The 17,796-nt window shown below is 54.2% G+C and overlaps 5 protein-coding genes and 1 non-coding gene across 6 annotated transcripts in view; 3 read left to right on the plus strand and 3 right to left on the minus strand.

The window, feature by feature from the left end:
• Positions 1-1,414: 1,414 nt before the first annotated feature.
• On the minus strand, positions 1,415-4,642 carry CHGG_05588 (uncharacterized protein; the record flags this gene model as incomplete). The annotated part of the gene is made up of 3 exons (XM_001221682.1): positions 1,415-2,527; positions 2,578-4,159; positions 4,212-4,642. 3 exons carry the CDS (start codon positions 4,640-4,642, stop codon positions 1,415-1,417), a joined length of 3,126 nt encoding a protein of 1,041 aa, XP_001221683.1.
• Positions 4,643-5,348: 706 nt separating this feature from the next.
• Positions 5,349-6,700, plus strand: CHGG_05589 (uncharacterized protein; the record flags this gene model as incomplete). The annotated part of the gene is made up of 2 exons (XM_001221683.1): positions 5,349-5,549; positions 5,648-6,700. The coding sequence occupies 2 exons, from the start codon at positions 5,349-5,351 to the stop codon at positions 6,698-6,700; spliced, it is 1,254 nt and encodes a 417-aa protein (XP_001221684.1).
• A 4,363-nt stretch (positions 6,701-11,063) lies between these two features.
• Positions 11,064-11,161, minus strand: CHGG_11377. The gene has a single exon. It is a non-coding gene; the product is annotated as a tRNA-Val (tRNA).
• A 526-nt stretch (positions 11,162-11,687) lies between these two features.
• CHGG_05590 (uncharacterized protein) lies at positions 11,688-13,946 on the plus strand (the record flags this gene model as incomplete). Its single annotated transcript, XM_001221684.1, has 7 exons — positions 11,688-11,721; positions 11,824-11,912; positions 12,001-12,143; positions 12,210-12,356; positions 12,413-12,834; positions 12,891-12,927; positions 12,980-13,946. 7 exons carry the CDS (start codon positions 11,688-11,690, stop codon positions 13,944-13,946), a joined length of 1,839 nt encoding a protein of 612 aa, XP_001221685.1.
• Positions 13,947-14,754: 808 nt separating this feature from the next.
• CHGG_05591 (uncharacterized protein) lies at positions 14,755-16,846 on the minus strand (the record flags this gene model as incomplete). The annotated part of the gene is made up of 4 exons (XM_001221685.1): positions 14,755-15,922; positions 15,972-16,120; positions 16,199-16,429; positions 16,544-16,846. 4 exons carry the CDS (start codon positions 16,844-16,846, stop codon positions 14,755-14,757), a joined length of 1,851 nt encoding a protein of 616 aa, XP_001221686.1.
• A 446-nt stretch (positions 16,847-17,292) lies between these two features.
• The window catches only part of CHGG_05592 (uncharacterized protein), a gene marked incomplete at both ends in the record, with an annotated part of 2,095 nt that continues 1,591 nt past the window's right edge, over positions 17,293-17,796 (plus strand). The window contains one exon of the mRNA XM_001221686.1: positions 17,293-17,447. Within this exon, the coding sequence (XP_001221687.1) occupies positions 17,293-17,447 (155 nt within the window). The remainder of the gene's footprint in view (positions 17,448-17,796) is intronic.

Below are 17,796 nucleotides of genomic sequence, written 5' to 3' on the forward strand. Positions count from 1 at the left end.
CAGAAAATGCCCATGTAAATAAGGACTCGAATTATGTAGATTGTATTTCGAATAGACTCTCTTTTGCGTTGTGGGGTGTTTCCAAAGTCGACGTGGTGGGGTGCGGGGCTGGAAAGTGGCCGGAAAGGTGATAGATTACGTTAGTTAGTTAGTGGAATTACTTCCATGGCAGCCATCGCGATGCTTCCTTTCCAGAATCAAGAGCCTTTCCCACCTCTTTTCGTTGTTCTCCCCTATTTCAGATACTTTCGTATCACTGGCATAGTTAACTAGTTAACTAGTTTGTTAGTTACCTACCTAATTATGTTTTCTTCTGCTGGGCTGGCTCGGCTGGCACACTCCCAGCCCCCAACCCTAACTCCAATGCGAATATTCTACGAAGTACACACACACACACACACACGCACACACACACACACACACACACACGATCGGCTTCCGCTTTTCTATTTCAGATCTTTCTGTCGCACGGACCATTTATGCATCTAACCATCCACACCGTGTGCCTTCGCTGTGTTACGATGATTGTAAGCCAACCGGGAACTATTAGCCAACCTGGTAATCAATCTACACTATCAGCAAAAAGTGGCTGTGGCAAGAAATGACGGTCATTACTATGACTGCCGACAAGTTTTAATGCGAATCCGACTCCATTGCAGTTTCCGCCAACGTGTTAATAGATAAGAGAGGGCGCCGCTGATTCCTTGACCAAGTATCTTGGATGGCGATAGTTCCGCCCATCTAGCTGTCTGCTGTCGGCCGCAGTCCCTCTAAGGGTGGGGCACACAAGATCCTAGCATCGCCGCAGGGACCGTTGTTTTCCATTCTCCAGAGCATTGGCCCATTTAGCCGCGCGATCATGCTAATTTGAAACTCCACACATGGGTCATGTGACCCTGTTGACGCATTCTGTCGAGGTGAGGGCCTCTACGGCACTTCGCAGGTTTTTCACAGCCATACAAGCAGCACTGAACTCTTTGCGATTGCAGTAAAGTATTCCGCAGCATGGCGCCAATTTTCCGCTCTCTCAACGTCATCGGATCCGAGACATGATCCTGAACAATTCGTTGACCAGTTTCAGATTGCCAGCGTAGTTGGCTGCGGCATGCGCTCCATCCGCACGATTCGAACCAGCCTTCGATGCTTTGGGACAAGTAAAGCGCCAGCCAACGGGGTTGGAAGCCCGAGAGAGCCGAAGACTGCCGGATGTAAGTGCGGCATAGGGTGTCCACTGCGGGGGCTCGGTAGGTATACGGCCCTTGCATGCCACCTCAAATCGTCTGAGGTGCCAGGGAGTGGCAAAGACGTACTTGTCAACATTTGCGTAAGTGGCGAAAGCTAAGTAGCATAAAGGAAACGTTTCTCCCAGACCCTTCATTTGAACAAAGATATCAAAAATATATAATGCTCATTACTAAACGGAAACAATCTGGAAGAATGTCACTTGCCCAGAGGCATGCCCTAGGGCCAATGTATGGTCGTACACTGATGTGCACGTTGCCCGGTAATCGGGAGGAAGCCAGAGAAGATTCTTTCCACCCGTGGTGATCCATTCGCCATCGATAAAGAGAATATTGCCTCCTAGTCCCTGGTTTTTAGAGGCGTCTAAGCCTGAGTTCCCAACTAACGAGAACGCTACCTCCAAGACCGAATCACTATGCCCCTCGAGCGTCTGTTGGAGCGTGCCCGTGACCGCATCCCAGAGCCGGATGGTCTTGTCGTGCGAACCTGACGCAAGCGTTTTGCCATCCGGTGAGAACGCCACCGCCCTGACCGAATTGCTATGCCCCTCGAGCGTCTGTTGGAGCGTGCCCGTGACCGCATCCCAGAGCCGGATGGTCTTGTCGTGCGAACCTGACGCAAGCGTTTTGCCATCCGGTGAGAACGCCACCGCCGTGACCGAATTGCTATGCCCCTCGAGCGTCTGTTGGAGCGTGCCCGTGACCGCATCCCAGAGCCGGATGGTCTCGTCGTGCGAACCTGACGCAAGCGTTTTGCCATCCGGTGAGAACGCTACCTCCAAGACCGAATCACTATGCCCCTCGAGCGTCTGTTGGAGCGTGCCCGTGACCGCATCCCAGAGCCGGATGGTCTTGTCGCGCGAACCTGACGCAAGCGTTTTGCCATCCGGTGAGAACGCCACCGCCGTGACCCAATTGCTATGCCCCTCGAGCGTCTGTTGGAGCGTGCCCGTGACCGCATCCCAGAGCCGGATGGTCTTGTCGTGCGAACCTGACGCAAGCGTTTTGCCATCCGGTGAGAACGCCACCGCCATGACCGAATCGCTATGCCCCTCGAGCGTCTGTTGAAGCGTGCCCCAGTGGTCATTAATACCTGCGACCGATTTGATAAACGATAGCCTCTTCTTCCACTGCTGCTTTCTGACCCCACTTAAGGTTGGACTGAAGACAAGTGCAGAACCGTATATCTGTAATGGAGCCCGTTCCATAATCGCTCCATGACTGCGAATAAACTTTTCTGCATCGTCCAAGAAGCCAATAAAGTTAGGAGCTGTATCCGGCTGCAGCTAGCAATAATTAGTTACTATATAGCATTATAACGGTATTATTAACTGACCTGGGCAGCGTGCAGAAGCGTTCTTATCAACAATACCCCATCAGAGAGCCTTCCCAGGAGAGACAAAACCTCAAGCCAGTGAAGGAGATGGTTTGTCAGGAAGGTGTGGACTGGGCCGTCGTCCTCTATATTATGTTTGCTTTCCTTTAGGTGGTGGACCCAGTACTGACAGGCGTATTGAACTTCAGGCGGCAGGTGGGCGTTGATAGTCTGCTGGTCGAGCTCTGACCGCAGCATTCCCGGCACCTTTAAACAGCAGATATCTTGTCCCAGGCATTGGTCCATCAGTTGGATGCATCTTTCCGTAAGCGTCTTGTGATATTCTGCCTCGTCGATCCAAAACTCATTCTTGGTACGCTTGGCCGGGTCAACCAGGAAGTCGCGGAAGGATAGGTGAAAGAGCCTGACTGGGGCATCGTCCACTGAGGGGACATCAAGGACAGAGTGGAGAGAGTTGAGCAATGCGTGGACGTTTTCGCATTCGACATCTAAAAGTTGTCCTAGTGACCGTACTGAGAGCGGCTGAGCAAGGAGTATAATGGGGCCAACGATACTTCGGAACTCGGCTAGCACTTCGGCCTTGTCCTGATCGGTGCGTCCAGAGGTGAGCTGGTCGAGAACGGGGAGATATGTGGCGTCGAGTTTGTCGAGCGTGGAATTGCGAGTCGCCGTTTGGTATTCTAAGACATTCTTTAATCGTTTGGCAGGGTTCGACCTTCCCTGATCGTCCACAAAGCGACAGACGGTTGCGGCAAAAATGAATAGTGGGACAGCCATCTGAGCGAGAGTTCGAATGTCACCTTCGCCCGGCCAGCCTAGTGGCACTTGTCCGTTGTAGTCACCCTTGATTCGCGTGAGTTCAGACGCCAAAAATGTGGATATGTCCTGTTCCACAACTTGCTCTGGTATCTGGTGTAGAGCTAGGCCTTGGTATTTTCCCTGGACATCCTTAAAACCGAGGCGAATAGGCAGCTCAGGCCTACTGGTGATGAAAATCCTCAAACGCACGGAGCGTACGGCGCTTGCTTGTGCGAACAGCGAGATGATAGTCTTGACGTCCTTGTCTCCATCACATTCGTCGAGAGCGTCAATAATGACCACGATTGCCGTGGTGCGCTGAATGCGGCCAAGCGGATGGAGGATGAGCTTTTCGAACTGGTCCCTCAGTGCTCTCTTGGGAATGTCCGGGTCGGCATCGATAGCCTCTCTGACGGAAGGCACCAGGGCAGGGATTTTTTGCACAAGCTGACGAGCAATGGTAGGGAAAACCAAGCCAGCGTTGCCACGGTCGCCCTCTCCCCGTTTGAAGAAAAAGCTCGCGCCAAGTAGGCCGTCTTTCGCGAACGAGGTGGCCACGGTCCGGGAGATGGTGGATTTTCCCGTTCCTGCCATGCCGTTCAGCCAGAATATGTTCTCGGCTTGAGGAGCGTTTGCCCACTCCCGGATCTGGCGAAGGAGCTTGGTCCGGGTGTCGGGGTGGCAACGTGCGTTGTGCTCCTCGGCGTGCGAGTCGGAGGCCGCGCCGCTTGCGACCGGGAGCGCTGTTAGGTCGATCTTAAAGTGGATATCGAGGATTTCGGCGCTGGAAATTACTGTTAGCTATGTATTAACCAAGGTATGAGGCTTGCGCATACGTTTGATCTATTTGAAGGGCGGCGGAAAAGGAGTCTTGGTCCCGCTGAAGGTTCGCAATGATCTTGTCCACGTCCTTGCTCTCGAACGGCCACCCGAAGGCTCGCAGCCCTACACGTCTCATCATTTTTGCCCTATGACCCTTGTGCAACTTCTCTTCCAGCTTCGTAGCGACATCACCAAGCTGCGAGCAGGTATTGCTAAGGGCTTCGCGCAGCTTTTGCGACGTCTCGAGCCGAGCTCCATATGGACCCTGGAGGAGCTCTTGTACGCCTTCAGCGGTTGTCTTTAAGGTATCGGTATGTTTTCGCAGGCGCTTGATGTCGGACCTGGCGCTCTTAACGGCGGACGAGTACTCGAGACAGAGGGAGCCGACCTTGGCGGTCAACTCGACGACGGCGATGGCGCTTGCGGCGGCCCCGAGCCCCTCCATCGTGCCGGGAAACAACGGAACGATTGACGTGTACTATGTACGAATTGAGGAATTGGTTCGAGGGAGCGATGGAGAATCGTGGCTACAGCAATCTGTTTGAAGATCGCAAGGTTTGGGGAGAAGGGCGTCGCGCTGCCCAACCGCTGCCCGACACAACTGCCTCGACCCAATTGCGCAGGTTTGGCCTAGCGCGGGGTTTGTCGAGGCCGCTTTAACCCACTCATCGACGATAAACCATCACCTCATCAACGGCGACAGTGTGATCGTTCACAAGATGGCAGCTTCCGCTTTCCCTTGTAGGAATAAGTCGCTGCGTTCCGTCGAAGAACAGTGCTTGGCCTGTCAGATTGCTTGATCCGATGATCGCGTGGGCCCTCGATTCCTCCAAGCCCGGATTCTGGCACGAGCTAAATTTATTAGCAGCGACTAGCTCGTCACGTAACTCGCCACGGATACTGATCCACTCGGCCACACCAAGTCCCCCGCCCTCCCACTTGCCGGCTTCGTCGCACTCCGCGATCGATCTGGCGTCCTTCTACCAAATGCATCCTGGTACTGGTAGCAGGAAGCATCGCCCGTTGATGATATAAGGTAAACCCAACTCCCAACCGTCATGCGAATGCGAACATTAATTCACAGTATATCGTAGAACCTAGGTCCTTGCGTCTTACCAATTGCCGAGCGAACACTGCCTGAGCTAGCAGCCATGACACATCCGAACTCTTTCGCATTTGACGACTTTGTCGTTTGGCCGCCGTCCGAGCCTCCCGACTTGCTCGCCGATTACACGACCGGCATTCCGACCGACCGTCTATCGTCTAAGACCTCTCCGTCAACGGACGCCGATGCCGACGATGTCGCCTTGGCCAGTCAAAGCACGGCGCGGCGCGATCGGGGACTGTCATTTGTACAGCTGGCTGACTGGCATGGAGACTTGGCATACGACGAACATCCACCTACTTGTATCCACTATTCCATCGAATGGAAGTTGACAATTAATAATAGAATGGCCGCGAAAGACACCGAGCAGACCTGGTTCTTGTGCCTCGCGCTTTCTGGGCTGCAATTCTGCAGCCCAAGCTCGAGAAGCTTCTCGACAAAAAGCTCCTACCGAATAAGGCATACAAGGCCGAAGAAACTAATGTTGTGGTATCCGTCACGGATCGCTCGGAGCGGGACCTCGTTAAGCGGTTTGACGAACTGGACATTGAGTGGGCCATCCTGGAGAGGCAGCTCCAGGCATGGAGTAGACTATTTCGTGCCGGGAAGAAGCTCAGAATCCAGATGTCATTCAAGTACGTCGAGACGAGCCGATCGCGGAACGCAACAGCGCGGCAGGCTACCAAGCGAGTGTTTTCGTCCACCTCCGACCGGATGCTCTCCGAGCGGGCCATGCAGCTTGATGCTGAAGAAGTCTCAGGTCATCCATCCATCTGGCGTGAAGTGTATAATCTGATGCGATTCCCTGGGCCGCCTTGCCACCTAGGACCATACTGCTGGCGTGACTCCATTGGAAACAGGCACTACAAGCTAAAGACTCACCACCTGAGAAACCTCATCAAATGCGTAGAACAAGGTTGCAGTTTACAAACCCACGACGATATGCCACATGAAATACGCGAACAGCTGTATGCTAAGGAAGCGCAGTATGCGGAGCGGCAAAGGAAGCAAGGGGCCTCCCAGGCTAACTTTCCGCCCATCAACATTACCAACGTTATGCCCGCCACCCCTCAGGCCTCAACGCTGAGTTCGGTACCAGCAACACCTGAATCCACAGGACTAGTTTCATGTGATCATTCTGCTCGGCTTGAAATACCAGGGTTGCGTGATATTGCCGTCAAGCGGTATTGCGATTGGCAATGTTGGCAAGTTAGTGATGAAGCTCTTAAGATGGAGTACTGGAAAGCTTGTGATTTGACACTGGCCTATGGTCTGGACCTTGAGCAGGTCTTCAAGGACCAAGATGCGGCGTTTTATATAGACAATAGCGTGAAGAGAGGCATTGCTCGGCGGGTTGTTAGTGACATTGGCGCGTGGGCTCAGCAACAAAACTTCTAGTCTAGATGCGAGTGCTTGGTATAAAGATAAGGCAATCTATGTAACTGTACGGTATGAGTGCTACGGTTCTTCAATGCAAAGCCCGGCGTTGCGAAAATGTCCTGCTGCGCTTGACTCCCTTGCTCCCACGGTGTCAACACACCACTCCAGGAATGCTCCAAAGTCTTGATGTGGAAGATCTCCATAAAGCTGCCAGTTCCGCTTGATGAATGCCTTCAGCTCCGCAAAGAACTCCTCGATTGGGTTTAAGTCTGGTGAGTAAGGAGGTAGATAGAGAAGTTTCACTCCGGCTGCAGCACAAAGCTGATCAATCTATCCGAGCGATGGAATGAAACATTGTCCATTATGAGAACCGATTTCGGTTCGGGCCATTTCCCGCAATGGGGAAGTAGCTGCTCGATAAACTGCTCGAACACAATACTGTCCGTGGAGCCTTGGAACACCTGACTTAGAACAATACCGCCTTGCGCATATGCCGGGAGAATCTGGTGCCTCCGGCCACGGTGGAATCGAGCAATTTGTACCGGTGATACCCCCAAGGGAGACCATCCGGTGCGCCTGAATCCAACCCTCCTGTCACAACCTGACTCGTCAATGTAGACCAGATGGTAAGAGCGAAACTCGGAGAGATTGTGGAAGTAGATGTCTCGCAGATCCGCGTTTCGTTCTTGCGCAACGCGGCGTGCGGCTTTTTTGGACCAACCCACTCCTTTCGGAGCTCTGTCGATACTGTGCATTGTTACCAAGATGTTGAACTCATCCCAGAGGAACACAACCATCTCGTCCTGGTACATGTGCGGCTTCTTGATCAATCGGTCGCATAATGCACGTAGCATGGGAGGCGTGATGCTCTTCGGGCGTCCAACCCGTTCGCCGGCGCTTTAGTTGTTCCAAAGCATCGAAGGTTTGTTCGGATGCTGCGGATGGAGCGCGGGCTGCAGCCTGCTACGCTGGCAATCTGAACGCCGGTCAGCGAATTACTCAGGATCATATCTCGGATCTGATGATGTTGAGAGAGCGAAAGATTGGGCGCCATGCTGCGGATTGCTGTACAGATCGTTCTCGCAGAGAATGCATTGGGGAATGGCTGCAACGCACCGGGAGGTGCTGCGCTGGAGTGGAAGCCCTCACCACGACTGAATGAGTCAACAGGGTCACATGACCGCCAGTGGTGCGTCAAAAATAGCATGCTCTGGCGGCTAAATTGGCCAATAGCATATGTGACAAACAGCGACACGGAGACCGTACCCGCATCGTCCGAAATGCGGCGACGGCAGACGACGGCGGGCCGGCAGTCGAGCAGCAGCAACTAGAACCATCGTTATCCAGCACTTGGTCAAGGAAGCCAGACGTGCCCTCCCTTATCTATTAACCTAACCGTTGATGGAAGAGCCGGGTTCGGCTTATTATTCGACCACGGTCATCGTAATAACAGCCATTTCTGGCTGACAGTCCAGGTTGGCTGTCACGGAATGACCCAAGACACGGGCCGGGGCGGTCGCAGCCAAAGGCGCAGGACGCCGACAGCCAATCGTTTAAGAACCAATGGGAACAATTATCACTGGGTGTCAGTGATACTGAACGATTATCACCAGCTGTCAGTGACAACTGGGGATTATCACCAACGGGATGGTGATACTAGCTAGTATATAGTCCCTCGTTCTGGAGAGCTCTGGGAGTTCTTTAGTTAGCAACCACAACTACAGTTCGCTACAAGCTCGTGAAGCATACTGTTGAGACAAGTCTTTGTTGTGCACCTTTTGGCTGCACCGAACCTAAGCACCCTTGAGAGATTACCTTCAACCGAAGCTGAACCCTAACAGGACAGGGTCCTGAAGGAGGTTCGTCACATTGGCTGAAGGTCATCCATCGTAATACTACGTTGTTGCATTACCATGTATATCCTGCCTGTCACGGCACCAAGCCTGACCTGCTTGGGTCACGTGGGCAGCACGTGCCCACGTGACCTGGACCCACACTAGCAGCAGGATCTCCTCTCCGTTAGCGTCCCCTTGCGAGAGCTTCCTCTCTCCTCATCGCACAACTCAGTCATTAGCCAGAACCTGACCCTGTCCCGCGACTCCCCTGACCTCGCCCCGTGACACTGCCTGGCATGTACAGTACACCAATGCGTGCGAGGGTGTGAGAGAGGAGCGATATGAAACACAAGGCTCGATGGCGCCGCAAATACCACTCTATTCCGTTAATCGAAAGCTAAGGAAAAGAGAGAGAAAAGATTAAAATACAGGCATGGGCCGTGGAATAAGTGTGGTGTGCGCACAGACCACTGCAGTGTATGACAGGGAATGCGCATCCAACCCTAACCCAGGGCACCGGGCACATTCTCCGTCACAGAGGGCACACGGTGTGGTTGGTTAGATGCATAAACGGTTCGTGCGTCAGAAAGATGTGTGAAAGCAAAGCGGAAGCCGGTTTCGCTGGTGACTGCACCTGTGACGGCAGGGTGGTTCTGACCCTAACCCTGGCCGCAGCCTCAGTGGTGGTCTGTGCGCCTCCCACTTGTGTTTTCCCACAGTTGCGGGAATCCTGTAACGTATATTATAAGCGAGCGACGCATATAAGCGAGCGACGCATATAAGCGAGCGACGCACTTTCTACCACCTTGCAACAACTATCTACAATCACAACACAACAACCCTAGTAACTAACTACAATCACATCGGAAACAGCTGCATCAGAGACCTCTGTAGCCTCCTGGCAAGTACGCGCATTATGGCCAGGCTTGCCACACTTACTACAGCGCCGAACCTTCGCACGAGCCCCCCCTGCACCACTACTATCCGGCTGTGTTTCCTGCGGTGCCCCCTTACCCACAGCCCTCTGGTCCAGTAGATCCTGTGCATCCCGTACAGTAAGTGACCCTCCAAGCTGTACACGTGTTTTTTGGCCCTCCGTCGCTTGCTCAGTGCCTCGCTGGCCTTGCGGAGCGAAGAGACCTCTGACTGAAGGAGAGCCACCTGGTGCATTACAGCCGTTGTACCTTTGGTAAGCTGGTCAACAGCAGCCAACATTGAAGCTGGGGAGCTGTTTTGATGGCTGGCAATGCGAGACTTAATAAGGTTTGACTGCGAGCTGGCTTCCTGGGCGTTGTGTGGGGTTTTGGAGACCCAAGGTTGTGCAGTACCGGGCCGTGAGGTCGGGGGTGTTGGTGTACGAAGTCTTATATCCAGCTTGGAAAGCACCCTCTCTGGATCGTACGGTACGATGCCAGCTCCTGCAAAGCCACCCTGGATATTCCTCTCTGTCATGGAAGCAAAGAAGGCTTCGCGAAAGGCACAAAGGAACTCGAGCTTGGTGATATGGTTGATGTGTGCGCGCATCAGCTCCTCGATCAGGCGACCGTATGCCTGCTTCAGTGGCCCGAAGCAGCCAACATCAAGTGGCTGGCACTTGTGGGAGGAGTGTGCAGGCATGCAGAGTGTGATGATCTTGTTGTCCCGGCAGTAGAGCTCGAACTCGGTGGAGTGGTGGCTTTCGTGGCCGTCGAGGATCAATAACCGGTATATACCCTTTGTCCGGGGCGCCGTATGGTAGTCGAAGTGCTTGATCCACTCAAGGCCAACTGCATTGGTAGTCCAGCCATTGTCGGTAGTTGCGATGCGCCAGTCGAGTGGTAGATTGCACTCGCGGTACTAAAGCGGTGATACACCTCAAAACCACACACACCACCAACGCTGGTCACGTGCCACGCTCGTTGTGATGTCAATGCAGCATGAGAGAGGAGATGGCTCAAGAAACAACAAAGTGATGCCGCGGATCCTACGATCGCGGTATCGATACGCCTACGCGCGTGGCCCTCTGGTCAGAGGGCCGCGGTCACAGCTGCCGCGAAAGAAATGTCACTTCTGCAAGTGTTGAAAGAAAAGAGTGAGAATTGTCTGCCCCCTTAACCCCCGAGAGGGCGGGAGCTGTCTCTCCTAAATACATGAGAAGTGCCAAGGTGGAAAAACGGAAAATAGATAACCCTAGTTACCCCTCTGGCCACTGCAAGGCGTATACCCCAGTTCATTAAGCAAGTTAATTCATTTAACTGTGATAGATTTGACTGTGTTTGATTGAACTGATGTATCCAGCTGAGGGAAGAAAAGAGTTGTGGATAGACAGGGTTGGGGTTATGTGTGGGGGAAGTCACATCCAGTCCGTCCAGAGCAAAAGCATGGCAAAAAAGTATGTGTGCATCTCAAGCTTCGGATGCACCAATCGATCCCAACAAGTTTCCGAGTAGGTCAATGCTCAGTCTATCCAGAGAGAATAAGGAATTGTTAGAACAAAGAGACTGCCAAAAGCGCACTTCTGTGGTTACAAAAGTAACTAGACATGGGTATCCCAAAGGCAAAAGGATTGACCGACCCAGGGATCGAACCTGGCACCTTCTCGGTGAGAATTTCCAATTAATTCAACTTTGTGAACGAGACGTGATAACCACTACACCAGTCGGCCTTCGATGACAAAATTGATCGGATTCAGGGTCTATCATGGGGTCCTCGACAGGGTCTTGGCAACCTAGAAGTTGTCCCATGTTCGAGATCTCACGTTCCTAGGTAGTTGCTTGGGAAGCGTCAAATTAGTCGCGCTGCCTTTTCGGAAAACGAGGCCTTCTTTGTTTCAAAACAAAGACTTCCATTTTTTCTACTATATAACCTCCATCGGTTCATGTCATCTCAGGTTTGTTTGAGGACTCGAGACGGGTGAATGTGGGAACAACTGTATGCGGTGAATGGAGGGGCATCCCAGTAAGCGCCAATCACCGAACCAGGAACAGGGAGTGAACGGACCAAGCGCTCAGGAGGAGTGGGCACAGCCTCGCCAAGCAGACCCATCCTGGAATGGAGTGACCCTCCTGAGCTCCCCTAAACTTCTTTGACATGCAAGACAACCCAAGTCGACATTGTCAACTATCTCTTTCGCAAACCTGTAGACACACCCAACTCTTCTCCTGATCGGTCTTCTTTAACTACTCGATCCAATGGCCGGCCGATTTGTCCGCGCGTCGAAATACCGTAGGCATCCCCAGGTTCTGCTCGCGTGCTCTGCTGCGCTGCTGCTGTTACTCCAAGATGGCGGCCTTGCATGCGACAGCTACTGACCGACCCTTTGACCAGGACACATCTTTGGGAAGCCCACCAAGAAAGACATCTGCTATGACAACCTCCACATTAGTCGCAATGCCTGGGATACCAACCTCGTGAAGGTACTTACTGGCCACCCGACACCCTCCACCGATCTGCCCCGCATTCTCGCATCTCGAACTAGCAACTGACCGTCGGGCTGCACTCTAGGTCAACCCCGAGTACCTTTCCGTCAATTGGGAATCTAGCGGAGGCGGCGCTTTTGCTGTCATTCCCCTGAACGAACGAGGAAAGGCCCCCGACCAAATACCCCTCTTCCGAGGCCACACTGCTGCTGTGCTGGACACAGACTGGTGCGTCGCAGGGATCCGATCCCGGTTGCTGTTCTTCAAAGGAGACCCTGGTTGACTGTCTCCCAGGAACCCCCACAACGACCGCATTATTGCTTCAGCGTCCGATGATGGCAAGGTCTTCATCTGGGAGGTGCCGCAGGGTTTCACTCTGCTCACCGATGCCGAGGAGATCACTGATGTGTCGCCTGTTAGCAAGCTGACCGGCCACTCGAGGTGCGATTCGTACCGGTCTCAAGCATGTCTGGGTTATCCTACTCACTGCCTTCTAGGAAGGTCGGCCATGTACTCTTCAACCCCGCCGCCGAGAATATCCTTGCGTCCTCGTCTGGCGACATGAGCATCAAGCTGTGGGATGTTACCACTGGGCAAGCCGCCATTAACCTGAAGCACCCGGATATGGTGCAAAGTCTGTCTTGGAGTGCCAATGGTGCCATGTTAGTGACCACCTCGAGAGACAAGAAGTTGCGAGTGTGGGATGTGCGTCAGGAGAAGACGGTCCACGAATATGCGGGTCATGAGGGCGCCAAAAACAGCCGCGCAGTGTGGCTCGGCGAGCACAACCGCATTGCCACCACTGGCTTTTCCAGAATGAGCGAGCGACAAATTGGCCTGTGGGAGCCCGGCCGCAAAGACCCTATTGGCGGCTTCACCTCGCTCGATTCTATCTCTGGTGTTTGCATGCCTTTCTGGGGTAAGCCTGCACTGCCCTTTGAGTTGCGGAACGACACCTAACTAAACCTTTTGTAGACGACGGATCCAACTGCCTTTATCTCGCCGGCAAAGGGTAAGTTAATTGCTGCAGCCCCTACATAATCAAGACATGCTCACCTTCTTAGCGACGGCAACATTCGCTACTTCGAATATGAGAACGACAAATTCGAGTTCCTGTCCGAATACAAGTCGGCCGACCCGCAGCGCGGAATTGCTTTCCTGCCTCGCCGCGGCATCAACGTCCACGAGAACGAGGTTATGCGCGCCTACAAGACCGTCAACGATTCATACGTTGAGCCCATCTCATTTACCGTACCCCGCCGTGCCGAGACTTTCCAGTCCGATATTTTCCCTCCCGCCACCGGCCTCAAAGCTGCCATGTCCGCCAAAGAGTGGTTCGATGGCAAGACTGCCGTCCCGCCCAAGATCGACCTTGAGAGCATCTATGACGGTAACGCGCCGGTCGAAGTTGCGGCCGACTACAAGCCGCCCGCAGCCACGCCTGCTCCCGCCCCGGCACCTGCCGTAGCCCCGAAGAAGGAGCCCGAGCCGGCTCCGGCTCCGACTCGCGCCCCTGCTACCATGGCCGACCAGAAGGTTTCCATGTCGGCCATGGCGAACAAGTTCCAGGACAATGAGGAGGAGGAGGAGGCGGACGACGGCGCCGAGACGTCGAGCTTCGAGGAGATCGGGCGTCCCGCGCCTCGCGCCACTATCCCCGTTCGGTCTGCCGCCAAGCCGCAGCCCGTTGCCACTACCGTGCCGCCTGTCCAAGTGAAGCCTGCATCGCCTGTTAAGTCAACGCAGGCATCGCCTGCTTCTGTCTCCCGTGTTGCCCCTGCGGCCTCTTCCACGGCAGCCGCTCCCCCGACCCCGGCTGTCGAGGCATCGCTGGGCGAGATCAAGCAGCTCATTGAGCAGCAGGGCAAGGTTATCACAGAGCAGAGCGAGAAGATCACTACCCAGACCCAGATCATCACCCGCCTCGCCTCGGAGGTTGAGACGCTCAAGAAGAGAGTCAACTCCGGCTCGCAAGACCAGAGCGAGCGGATCCGGCAGCTGGAGCTGGAGCTGGAGGCTGCTCGGTCTTGAGTTTAGAGGGACAGAATGGCTGGATGAGTGGGATGATCTCGCTACGATGATGTTTATGAGCAATGGGTGGGTGTTTTGAGCCCTCGGTATATCATGATAGGAGGGACTGGTCGGAAAATGCGCGTTGGCTTTTTTCCTGGACAGGCAGCCAAACAAATACCCAAATGCATACTCCCAGCGTGGTCAACGGTCTATGGTTTTCTCTCCGTGAGCTGCTCCGTGTGTGTTGTGTGCTGCTTTGGGATGTTTATTTTTAGCTTGGTGCTGTTTGCTTACGTGATGTCGGGGTGTGTACCGGTCATAAACCCGTCAGGGTCTTGACGGAACCGGCGGTTGAGGGTACCTGGAGGCTGAAAGGTTGAATGGCTGGAAGACGCCCAGCGATACCGCATCAATGAGTAGTATCATGTAGTTCAGTGGGGGGAGGGAGGAGCAGAAGAGAAGAAGATTATAACAATACATCTATCTAATAAGTCTTACAAAGGAATAACAGACTCGCCCTTCTTTTTTTTTCTCTCTCAATTACATCCCAAATTACACCCTCCCCTCATGCCAGACACTAACAAAAGAAACCCCAACGGAAACGTCTTACATGTAGGTAGTCAATACAATCCCTCACACCCCCTTCTCCTCCCCATGAGAACCCGCATAAACCCCCGTATCCCACACCACCAACCTCCCGCTCCGCCGCCAGTCCTCATTAAACGCCCCGTTCCATGCCGACCACACCCTCGTCAGCTTGACACCCATCCCAGCACCAGGCGCGTCCGCCCCCTCAAAAAACCGCCTCAACACCGGCTCGATCCCCTCAAACCCCACAATATACCGCGGCACCTTCCCACCCCGCCTCACCCCCCTTCTCCTCCTCACCACCACCACCGCCAGCGCCATCATCACCGCCAAGAAGAGGCCACACCTCCCGCCCCAAAAACCCCACCCCATACCCCCCATCCCCATCCCCATCACCACCACTACCCCCCTCACCACCCTCACGGTAATAAAACCGATCGGCCTCGTCCAGATAGGTGTCGCGCTCGGTCGTGCCGGGGGCGGTGTGCAGGGGTGGCTCACAGGTGAGGGCGCGGGCGCGCAGGGCCGGGTAGACGAGGTGGGAGCGCCAGGGAGTGGTGTGGCAGGGGGTGAGGAAGAGGGCGAAGAGTTCTTTTGTTTCGTTTTGGTTTTGGTTTTGGTTTTGGGTTGGGGGGGTTGTTGTTGTTAGGTCGAGGGCGTCGGGGTGGAGGCGCTCAAAGTCGGTGCGGAGGAAGGAGAGGACGGAGAGGGGGGCGGGTTGGTGGAAGAGGGAGAGGTAGCCGGCGAGGAGGAGATTGAAGGAGAGGAGGTTGGTGAGGGTGAGTTTGTGGCGGAGGGTGAAGGGGGTTGGTTGGGGGGTGGGTGATGAGGTGTCGGAGGTAGGTTTGGTGAAAAAGGAGGTGATGTAGGGCGCCGCGAGTATGTGTAGGATCGGTAAGAGAGGATAAATGAAGCGGACTTCTTTGTGAGAGATGAGGGACAGGACCATGATCATGGTTAGGGTAGCGGTATTCAGAGTGCCGAGGATGCCGGATTGAAGGACCGTTGCGCTCTTGGATGAAGAGGTTGCCTTGTGGATCCCGACAAGGGTGAACGGGAGGAATGTGGTGGTGAGCAGCGGGACTCCCTGGGAGAGATAGTAGTGCCAGGGCATTTGGCCGTAAAAAACGGCCAGGGACTGCGAGATGTTGAAGTAGAGCCAGTTGTACGGCGGAAAAGTCCAAAAGCCAAAGTACAGGCGATCAGAAACGAGAGAGACGACCAACACCGCCGTGCCGCAGATGACAATCTCACGGAAGAGCACCAGCAGGGTCGATGTCTGCATGGGTGACTGTCCGGCGAAGACCAGCCGCGCCAGAGAAATGCCCAGGACGGCAAGCCATATCAGGAGGTTGGTCGGCCGGAGCAACACGGCGATGGCTGCGAATACAAGCGAGATACGCAGGCTTCCACATTGTCAGCCGAGTCCATGGTTTAGTTTCAGCAAGAACCCACCTCATCACTCTCCCGCTCTCCTGTAGAGGTGCTTGCGCTTTCTTATCCACTTTTGAGTCCCCGAGGACTTCCCAGGGCCAGTAGCACAGAGCGGCGATAGTCAAGGTTGTCTCCAGGGAGTTGGAGAAGGTCCTCGTGGAGCAGTACCACTGCCAAGGGCTGAAGACTGACATCCATAGCTAGAGGAGTTAGTGGTGGACGTCAACACAGGGCAGACAAAAACTAACCGCAGCCCACGGGGCATTGCTCCCTCTGCCGTAGATGTCCATGGCTAGCTTCCACGTGTAAAAGTCACCCAAGGCAGCAAACACGGCCTGCAGTGCCCCGGGTAGGGCCACAAGTATGAAGGCTATGAATGGCGGGAACAGGTGCAGAAAGCTCATGACAGCCTCCACAGCCTTGTACGCCAGGCCAAAAATGGCCGGGTGTAGCGATGACCTGAGCTGGTATTGCCATTCCTGCATTTACGTGGACTGTCAGAATACACAACAACACATGACCAGCACATAAACATGCAACTTGAAGGTGTGAGAGAAGTGTAAGAGGGGTGTAAGAGAGAAGGTGTAATGTACCCAGGTCATCCAGGCACCGCTGTCGGTCCCAAACGCAATGCTCCATGCCGGTTCGAGTGCTTGGAAATATTCATCAGGTTGGAAGAAAGTGCGCACGCAGAGAGCGTTGATGAAACGAAAAAGTAGCAGCAAACTGAGAACATCGCCGACTTGTGCTGCTGCCACTTGAGCGTGCACTTGTTTTGATTCGTTCGATTCGTTGAATTTAGGGGTTGAGTCCTCTTTTTCGCGGGAGTTACCGACGGAACCCGCCTTGTGCCGTTCCCGCAACCCTTCGGCAGCGGGTTTGGATCCCACTGGCATGGTGTGTTATTTAGGTATTGCAACTTGCAGGTTGCAGGTTGCTGTCGTGAGCCAAGGGGCTGCTCATACGTAACAGTAAATGCTAACAAACAACCCGGGCTTGGCAAGAAGAACGTTAAACCTGAGCTTGGCTGCCTGGCTCTGCCAGTGTCTACAAGCCGCCACCAGGTGCCAAAATGAGTTAAAATGAGATTCCCTGATTGGATTGGCCTTTTCCATCTCACCCGACCCCTGCTGGGTAATCACCTGAGCGCGGTTGGCCAGTCGGCGCTGTGGCCCCTGCACCACCGCCCCGGGACCGAGCCTGGAAACTCCACCGCCTTGGCTCCGCTCCGGATCGCTTCGAGAATCTGACCTCCAAGATTCACCACGGACCGGTAGGGGTCGGTATGATTGGATAAAGGGTATATCGTCCGTCTATCGTTGTCCCAAGACCTACCAACGGAATGCGATGCCAACGCGGCAGAGACCGGGGCCTCGGAGTTCCCCTTGTCACGGCATTGGCGGATTGGGCGACCAAGGCGACTCCTTCCACAATCGACGGTTGGGGCCGCTCGCTCTGTGTCGGCACACCAGGATCTCCAGGGATCTTTGGGTCCACGTGAGGGGTCACTGCCGTCATGTTGTCCATGACGCCGCTTCCACTTGCACTTAGGAGTATAGTGGCGTTTCACACAATCCACAGGCAAAACATTTCTGTCTGCATCTGGAGACCGAAGTTGGGGCGACATGTGCCTACATAATCTCTGCTGTTCTCCCACCTCATAGGCTGGCCATGTTTTCTCTTTTTCTACCCAATTGACCATATTTCACACACAGCTTTTTACCAATTGTTCTAGCTACTTGATACCCCCACAGTGATTTACGATCCGAAACCGTCTAGTTGGGTACTGCAGACAAGCTCTTGATCTCTTTTATCAGTGGAGCCTGTACATCACCTCGTTGCCCCT

This window comes from Chaetomium globosum, genomic scaffold (assembly GCF_000143365.1).
Source record: "Chaetomium globosum CBS 148.51 scaffold_3 genomic scaffold, whole genome shotgun sequence".
In the NCBI taxonomy this organism is placed as follows: Eukaryota; Fungi; Ascomycota; class Sordariomycetes; order Sordariales; family Chaetomiaceae; genus Chaetomium; species Chaetomium globosum.